The following is a 9,404-nucleotide window of genomic DNA, read 5'->3' as shown; positions in this document are numbered from 1 at the left end:
CTAACCATTATCTCCACTTTTTTTTTTTTTTTTTTTTTATTTAAAATAATTTTTTTTTTTAGAGAAAAATTAAACATTATCTCCACTTTTTTTTTTTTTTTTTGCTATCATAATTATAACCTTATGGCTTTCTATACTCAACCCAACTTGACTTTATCCCTTGACACAAATAGGGCCTGAAAGGTTTCCAGATAGCTCATCTATTTCTAATTGAATTTCTTTTAATTGGGCCATGATGTAGACATAAAGGTAATGTTTGTTTATACATCGGGGTTCATATACATACATAACTTTAAAAGCCCTTAAAATTATTTTCCTGAAAAGTGCTTGAGAAGAAAGAGCCTCCAAACATCAAAAAAGTTAATTTTTCTGAATTTTCTCTGTGTTGTCAAAAAGTCTTTGGTAAAGTGAACATGCAATGAACAGTTGAGTTTTATTGAGTGAGCATGTTGAAAAATATGAAAAGGATAATAAAATGAATGTGTATTTTGAAATTTTCAGAAACAAGTTAAAAACAGTTACCATAAATAGTGATCACACATGATTCAACATAATAATCATGTAAAAGTTAACAAGATGATTGCTATAAATTAAATGATTGCCATAAGTAAAGCAGTCATAAATATTGTTTTGAAAAACCAATTAAAAAATCAAACGTACTAAAAGGAGTGATAAATATTATGAAAACATCGGATCACTTACATTTTTTGTTGTTAGCCATCATGTAAAGGTATGGCAATGCTATTTCCTCAGTTTATCATATACAGTACAGTTCTTGCAAATGTAGGCTAGTATTGTGAATTGTTCTCGACTTAAATTACATAATAGGAAAGTGTATATTCAGCATAGTGTAGCATTAAAATTCAAAATGTTCAAGCTGGTTAACATTATGACCAATCTTGGACTGTGTGGGAGAGCTAGATTGATTGAATTGTACCCCGTATCCCTCCCCCCACCAATCTATTATATTGCATGTCATCATACCTAAATGATTGTTTTCTTTGTCAATAAAGAGAGTAGGAGTAGCAGTGCAACAATGACAGAATTAACAATTGGCTTATGAAAACTAGCTTTGGTGATTTGAAGTCCTTGATAATAAATCACATCATCAACTTAGCAGAAATAAAATAACTTTGAAACCAACAAGTGAATTAACACAGTAATGTACCTGATGATGACTATTGAAAAATGGTACATTTGTTAATTAATAATAGATTTTTGTTACCCAATCAAGCCATCTCCAAACTTTAACTTTAGATTTTTTTAGTATTGCATGGTGTTTTAAAATATTGATTTTTTAGTAATTATTTACATTTGCATTGTGTGTTGTTGTTTTTTTAAATAGAAAATGTGAGGCAGAGTCTGTAAAATGGACAATAAAATCAAGAAGAATACATCAATTAAAATTATTCTATATGAACACTGTTTATTTACTGAATGTGAGGTGCAGAATATTAAACAGACACAAAAAATAAGCTTTTCAACTGTACTTTAAGGACAAGAGTCCTAACACTTGCTTCCATCTCTAAGATCTAGAAGATCTAGCCTTATTTGTCTTCTTAACTTAGGAAAAACTTCCTAAATTGGCTTTACAAACACTAAAGCCAGACTTTGAAGGGAAAATACTTTATTGCCTATTTTACATTGATTGGAGAAAGACAGTATCAATTTTGCTATTCTGGCACTTGCAGCTAGGGTAGGCATAATTCTGCTAATAGTAATAGAGTGGAGAGTTGTATCATCCTGCATTTTAATATGCATGTTACTTTCTGTTGATTTACCAAAGCAATGACTTATCTCTTCCACACTTAAAAACATGTACCCAAAGATTTTTAACCAGTAGGGCTGGATGTTGTCTTAATGTACTGATTTTTGAATTGACAAGTCCAAAGTTTGAGATGTGATGCCGCTGAATATACTTCACTCTTTTATGTGTGGGGCATTATAAAAGTAAGAGTTGGACAAAACTATTATTCTGGCTGATTGTCATCATTCTATTCAGTAGTTCAAAGTTTGGAATGGTTATCCTGAATGTAGAGATTTAGGACTTTTGAATTGGCCATTTAGTTCATGTGTGTAAAGAACTTGATTCAAGTTGAAAAATACCAATTCAGTAAAACAAGCCTGCATTAAATCTTTATATGAAGATAAAGGGCTCTGGCATATTTTTTGCAAAATGGTAAATCTTAAAATATTTGTACTTAAAATTAAATGTTATAAGCCTGGATATTGCCATTACCACCTAGTGACACGTCATCTCCACTAAGTGATGTCATCACGTGATATAATTTTGTTTTGCTTAAGTCCTATTTCGTTTGTCTAACATCTTTCCTGATCTTCAGTAGCTGGCTTGTGATGTGCAAAAACCCTGATTTATTGTCATCACCAGCTTTGTTTTAAAAGTTGTTTTGAGTACAGTTTAATGTAGAAATTTTATTTATATTCTGTGATTAAATATGCAGTAATCTGACCACTGATAACATTGTTTTTTCCTTTATAATGACATTTTACTTGGTTATTATTAGATAAAGCTGTTCATCTTTATCTTGAACACACATCTCCAGGCCCTTTCTTACTCTTTACTTGTTGGCTATTAAGCAGTCTTTGGTAAGAAATATAATTGTCATTGCTATAACTGTCAAAAGCAGTCATATAGTAATGGTAAAGACTAGGCCTGTAATATTTTCTTTCTTAAATACATTCTTTCAAGCTTTACTTTGCAGCATGCAAGGTTATTGCACCTGTGCCCTTCATGCACTTACAAAGTTTTGATTAAAGTTTTTTTTTAATCTTGGAGTACATAAATATTGTCTTAGTGAATCTACAAAAATTAAAATAGTAAACAGCAGTACAGAGACAAAGTTGCTCTATTGTTAGGGTCAGGACAGACTCCACCGGATTTTTTCTGGTGACGCTCACATTCTTCAAGAGCCACGGAGTTTAAGTTAGGTTACTGTAATAGACTATGATGGTTTTCACATGCATAGGAGGGATTTTGAAGTGTTGACAAAATGTGGCTAATAAACATGAAGCTCATATAAGAATACTTGGCATGAAACCTAATATGTAGAAGACATAGCCGAGATGAGCTTGTTATAGCTGTTGGCTTGCCACATGACATTTTGAAATAGTAGAAGGAAAAGGTTCAACTGCACGATTTTCTATTGTATAGCCAAGAAAGAAGGAGCTATGCTAAGTGTGAAACTACTTGGGATTTGTTTTTAATAAATAACTTTAACGTTTTATCATAACTAGGTGCGCTTACTTTCATGGTGTATATTGCAAAGCATTATCCCTTTGAAAGTAGCAAGTGTGATGAGCAAATCACAAGATGACAGTTTTTTAATACCTCTTAAACTCTGTTAATAGTCATGTATTTGTTTTGAAAATAGATTTATATTATAAATTTGTCTATATTCAGATACAAGATTTCATTCAATGGATGAAAAAAACCAGTGTCAAAGTAGACATATAGACATATATGTACTATAGTGGAGTTTTTATGTATCCACACATGATTGTTCATAAATTCCACAGTGATGCTGAGGGTTTTGTGCCCATTGTAATAATCACCAGTAAAATGTAGTTGAGAATTATATAGAACACTAATACAAATAACTTGTATTTATCTATAGTGAAGTAATCATAGTTGTAAAAATCAAAGCAGTTATAATAGAGGTCAGTTGTAGTTTACTTCAAGTTTTGATTTAGAAGTTTTATTTATTAAGCCAAAGAAGTAACACAGCTACAATTTTGTTTTTGTTTTGCTTGAAATTGGGAGTTTTAGGATTTGTGGAAATGTAACACAAGTTCTTTCTATATAATTAAAATCATTATTAGTATATGTGTGTGTGTATATGTATATATTAATGTATAAGGTTAAATAAACATTTGGTGGGCTGTAGTATAAACACTAATCTTTTAAAATAGGTGGTACTTGTGGATCTGGATCCAGAACAAGAAGCAAGGAGACAATATCGTCATAGACAAGCCTACGAGGAAGATGATGATCACAACCACCATAGGGCTGGTGGTGTACAGTGTCAAACACATTAATTGCTCTAGTTTATAGTGTTTTAGTTAATTCTTCTTTCAGGATTTCATAAAACACGTACAAAGTAATTAATTGGTACATCAGCTGTTATGGTATACACTAAGTTACCCTTACAATTTTCTGATTCTTCTCATTTAAAAAATCCATGGCTCTACCATTTTGTGCTTCTCATCTGTTTGTATGACCTGTAGTTCAACCAGTCTTAATTGGCTTGTTTCCATACGATAAATAATGTCCAGCTTATTCTGTTATTTATTTGTCGTGTGTACATGCTAGTTTAAGTAATTAATCACTGCTACCTTACCACATTGAAGATAAAATGTAACAGAGTTATAATGAACTAATTATTCATGGAGTAAAGATTGTGTAACTAATGAAACAATTTTCTGTGCTAATTTCATTTCACTTTTTCTTCATTCTCAAATACAATTGGCAGACTGTAGAAATGTTTTTTTAATTAATACATGGGTTGTTTGAATTGCCGTGTTTTCTGACAAGTATTTTAACCTCCTTCAAACATCTGCTGTTAACTTTTACATTTCTAAGCAGAATCTCTTTGATGATGGATAAGACGAAGCACCTCTCTAACTTTTAGTAACTAAAGTGGTACATCCTGAAATTGTAGAAGTGTTTGTATTACCAGCAAGAGAGATCAAATAAATGAACTGAAAGTCTGTTTTTATTGTTTACAATTTCTTTTAAGACATCGGAACATGTACATTAAATTTTAAACACTGGGCATGCATTATTTGTTTTTAAATGTAAGATGTTTTTATAGAAGTTTTGAATTAAGAAACCCCAGTTGTGATCAGAATTTAGTTTCACTTTAGTTGGTTATTCAGCTAATTACTTTCTTTGTGGGGTTGCTGGGGGATCTTTTGGTTGAAAAAGTACCCTTTATTACCAAATAAAATTCGTTTAGAATGCAGGTAAAGTTTTGGTTTAGAAATTTCTTTATTCTGACAAGGATTCACTGTTGGGAAATAATCTTTGAAAACTACCCAAGTGAAATCCTCCAGAAATTCATCAGTATTGGAAAAATTACAGATAGATGATGGTGTTTGCATAATTATTTTAAATTTTTACTTCCTTTTCAAATTTTGAGTAAATAAAATGTCAGTAAGTGACTTTCTCCCACATATTTACATGTGTGTACACTAGTGATTAGCAACTTAAGATATATGAATGCTAAAAGGAGTTAAGTCTTAAGTCACCCTTTGAGCATATCTCAGTAATAAAATGTAAAAATTAATTAAAGATTGCTGGTAAAAATGTTTATTGTTATTGAACAGAAACTATTATATTTCCAGTGTATTAATTAAAACTCACAATCATCAGTAAAACACTTAGCAGTATGAAATTCAAAGAAGAGCATCAGTCAGTTACTTTGTGAAAACATTCATAGACAAAGTATAAAGCGTCATGGAATAGAACAATCAACTCTGTACCAATAGTCGCATCGCTGTGGGGGATTCTGTTGAAAAAGGGTCGTATTGACACAGAGAAAAGAAGCGTATATTTTATTACTTCCTTGGCACAAATGAAAAGTTTGGCAGCCAGTTTCTGGATCTGCAAAATATCCCCACCGTCCATCGCAAGAAAACTTGGTTACAGGAATGTTCTCGTAAGTGGGATGTGGTAGTGGGTTCTGATTTCCTTTAATATACTGCCCCTGTCAAAGTTAAAGACAAGTGTCATATTACGTTTTACAGATACCAACATGTAACTTATAGTAGTACTTGTGACAAACATATCTCTCTAACGTTATGTGAAATGTTGCCTACTTTCAGTCTGGCAATGTTGAAAATCAATGCATCTCGTACATATTCGTGGAGAACGCTAGTAATTTACTAAACTGACTATCACATGTTAATGTAATAACTAGAAAACAAGAGGTTTTTCTAACTTAACAAATGGAATGCTATAAATGTTCACCTAATACCAATTAGAAGGACTCGTACATTGTAATTTGTCATTCACGTATTTCATCAGTATTATTATAAAACGTATATAATAAAATTAATCCCGAACGCCTGTAGAAGTATTTTGGTAATCATCTTTGTGGTAGCTTCTCCATTACATTTTTCACTGGATCATTTGTGTAATTTATATTTGCATGTAAGCTTGACGCTCCCCCTTCAATCAAGTAAGTTCATGCTTATTAAGTTAAACGGATTCACTTGAATCTTTGAAACATAACATTTTAAGAAATACATCACACTACAAACGTTATTTTCTGTTCACGAAAGTTCCATTAATTGACGCTATGTTTTAACTACAAATATTGTCTGCCATTAGAGGTGGCATTTTTAGTGTTTAGTTGCAATTTTAGAAGTAACTTTAAGTAAGGTACCAAATTATTTATTTTAAAAACGTTGCGTAACACCAGTATTTAAAATAGTCTGTATGAAAAAATGTCAATATGCGCGATTCTTTTTTTTAGGTGATGGTTGTATGCGAGATTGGTGTTAAACTAAATTGAAACGTACGCTATAGTTGAGATATTAAAGCCAAAGGTATTTTCATGTGTGAAACCACGGTTGTGGATAGAGCGTAACCGCTGCTTAAAATGTATTTCAGTTCTTTCGTTCGTTTCAGCAGCAAAAAACGACACATTATTGCTAATTTGTTAGACACAAAAAAAGTGAGGAAAAAATTAACGATTAACTCACCTGAATTACAGAAGCTACCACAAGTATACCTATAGAAAATGGAAAAGTTCAAGGTATTAACGTTAAGATAACACTAAGCTGCGTTTAAAACAGAAAACTTGAAAAAGATATAAAGTGTATGATCTCGGTATCCATGTTTAAGTGCTAAAGTAACAACTCACAAAATTGATTTATTTACCGTTGTAATTTTGTTGACGAACAAAGTGTCAAAATATTATTATAGTTTGTTAACCCTCGTCGGAAGTTAGTTAGTATTTGAAACTATATATAATATACAAGCCTAGACCGTTAATGATGTTTTTGTGAATATTTTAATTTTTGACTTGAGATTTTCTTCCAACTGTGTAATTAGCCCTATTTCTATTACAAAATAATTTTCATAAATTCACGTTAAAAGCAAAATGTAAAGTTATACGCATATTAAATGGGGGATCTGTAACTGCAAATATTTTACTCATTTTGATAATTTTCTTGCCGTTAGCTCTTATTGGGTAAAAACTTTCAGAAATTAGCAAGTAATATTTTTAAAACTCTGTACCTAATGAACAGATTAAATTTTCAGGAAAAATTTTAGACATAAAATTTGTCTAACACGAGTTTTACATTTTAATAAACTTTCTGTAATTTGCCTTAAGTATCTTGAACTATAAGTACAGGTTTTTGTATGTCATAACACTTTATACAAATATAGTTTAACGATAAAGAGAGAATTATAAACACTTAACTAAATAAAGTGAAAATTTTTTGATAATTAGATGATATACGTACCAGGTATAAGCACCACTGACTGAAGCTTCATATTTGGAGCTGGAAAATATCAAACAGGTGAGGGTTTGTATTAGTATATGCATTTGAATGTCTATTCCATTCACTGAGAGAACCGATATATAATACATTGACGTGGCATATCCGAAGATTTTGTATGGCATTTGGCCATAGCACTAACACAAATGTATTTCATTGTTTGCAAGAGACGTTTTTAAGTTATGTGTGCTTTATTGGGAAAGTTCTTGTCGGCACTGAATATGGTTGACATATTATTACATATTCTTTGCTTTCACTCATAAGAACTTATAATTATGAAAATCTCCGAGTATAAGATTAAGAAAAACAAAGGTGTAATCATACAAGAAGTTATAAAAGCCCATTTTGGTTTTATTTCTACTTATTTATAAAACGATGGTGTGAATTCTTAACTTTTGCTAACACGGCTAAAAAACATTATACCACAATGATTGATGTATCTATAAATGAAAAAAAAAACAGGAACTTGCTTTTGTTGTGGCGCTCATGGTATTGGGCTTGTAAAGCATACAAATTTTTTTTTTTTTTTTTTTTAGTTCGCGGCATAGCGTCTGTTAAGTTTTTCAAGTACACATTTTTAGCTCATAACTCCGTCATATCTTCATTGATTTGAGATTTATTTACAGTTTTGGACTCAGGAGGTCAAGCCCTTTTCGATTGGTATATTTGACCATGCCCAAGGTCTTATCGATTAATTTACTCTAATTCTGCCTAAAATAATTTAAAGTGTCGCGGCTATTGAGGATTCCCACTTGTTTTCCTTTCAAAGTAATTGCAAAAAGTTTCAAACAGAGAATGCTATTAAATATGAAACTTAGCTCATTCTTACCGTGGTGTGTTCTAGTGGATCATCACATTACTCTTATTACAAAGTTTAAGATAGAAAATATGTTGTTTAATTAGAACCATCAAAACAATTAAACGGTTACAAAGGTTTGAGATATGCTTAGAAACGACTATCCTTTCTACTAAACCATATTATGTATTTTGTTTGCCCTTTCAGCCGTGGGGGCGTTATAATGTTTCAGTCAATCCCACTATTAATTGGTAAAAGAGTAGCCCAAGAGTTGGCGGTGGGTGTTGGTGATGACTAGCTCCTTCGCTCTCTTTCACAGCTAAATTAGGGACGACTAGCGTAGATAGCCCTCGTGTAGCCTTGCGCGAGAATAAAAATGGGCATGTTTGGTGTAACGGGGATTTGAACCCGCGACCCTCAGATTGCGAGTCGAGTGCCGTAACCACTTGTCCACGCCTGGCCCCATATGATGTAATGATGCAGCATATGTTGCATATCAATTTTCACAAAGAGAAAGTAAATTAATATTTCTAAATTTACTAATATGTTTGTGTCAGTATTGAATGACAACTTATTTGTCTCATAATACCACACATGATATATATATATATGCAACAAATTGTAAATATAAAATTAAACCAAGCCAGCGAAAGAAAGGCGACAATCATATTTTCTTAACCCTCCAGTGGCTTAGCGGTAATTCTGAGGGCTTACAACCTATAAATCAGGTTTCGATACCCACCGTAGGCACAGCACAGATACCCCTTTGTTTAATTTTGTGCTTAGCTAATGAAATTAAGTTTCGTTTCCTTAAATTTGATTTATTGAATCACTTTGACTGTTTTCGAATTGAAATATAAATTCGAAAACATTTGCTTTATGGTTTTATAATCATTATTCTTTTTCTACCAGTAGTTCTGAGTTTTAATACAAATATTAATTTTATATTTAAATTTATATCAATTTTCCATTAAAATAATACTTCAGTAGTGTTTAAAATTATTTTTCCATTTTCGAAGTTAAGATCGATTTTCATGTATACATTGAAAATTAGATATATTTTAGATTTTCATTTTTG

At 31.5% G+C, this 9,404-nt stretch overlaps 2 protein-coding genes across 3 annotated transcripts in view; one reads left to right on the top strand and one right to left on the bottom strand.

The window, feature by feature from the left end:
- Positions 1 to 4,730, top strand: part of LOC106478653 (dnaJ homolog subfamily A member 1-like) — a 28,905-nt gene extending 24,175 nt beyond the window's left edge. Inside the window, exon 7 of the mRNA XM_013939210.2 lies at positions 3,931 to 4,730. Coding sequence (XP_013794664.1) covers positions 3,931 to 4,056 — 126 coding nt within the window. The 3' untranslated portion in view covers positions 4,057 to 4,730. The remainder of the gene's footprint in view (positions 1 to 3,930) is intronic.
- Positions 4,731 to 5,308: 578 nt separating this feature from the next.
- The window catches only part of LOC106478654, a 6,465-nt gene continuing 2,369 nt past the window's right edge, over positions 5,309 to 9,404 (bottom strand). Inside the window, exons 2-4 of one of the 2 annotated variants that reach the window (XM_022382283.1) lie at positions 7,495 to 7,533; positions 6,727 to 6,755; positions 5,309 to 5,726 (exon numbers count right to left, since the gene is read on the bottom strand). In XM_022382283.1, coding sequence (XP_022237991.1) covers positions 5,475 to 5,726; positions 6,727 to 6,755; positions 7,495 to 7,525 — 312 coding nt within the window. In that variant the 5' untranslated portion in view covers positions 7,526 to 7,533 and the 3' untranslated portion in view covers positions 5,309 to 5,474. The remainder of the gene's footprint in view (positions 5,727 to 6,726; positions 6,756 to 7,494; positions 7,534 to 9,404) is intronic. The other variant, XM_022382284.1, reaches the window with a different exon arrangement.

The sequence above is a fragment of the Limulus polyphemus genome, unplaced genomic scaffold (genome assembly GCF_000517525.1).
Source record: "Limulus polyphemus unplaced genomic scaffold, Limulus_polyphemus-2.1.2 Scaffold238, whole genome shotgun sequence".
Lineage (NCBI taxonomy): Eukaryota > Metazoa > Arthropoda > Merostomata > Xiphosura > Limulidae > Limulus > Limulus polyphemus.
The sequence above is the reverse complement of the archived record's forward strand: the minus strand, read 5'-3'. Positions and strand labels throughout refer to the sequence as shown.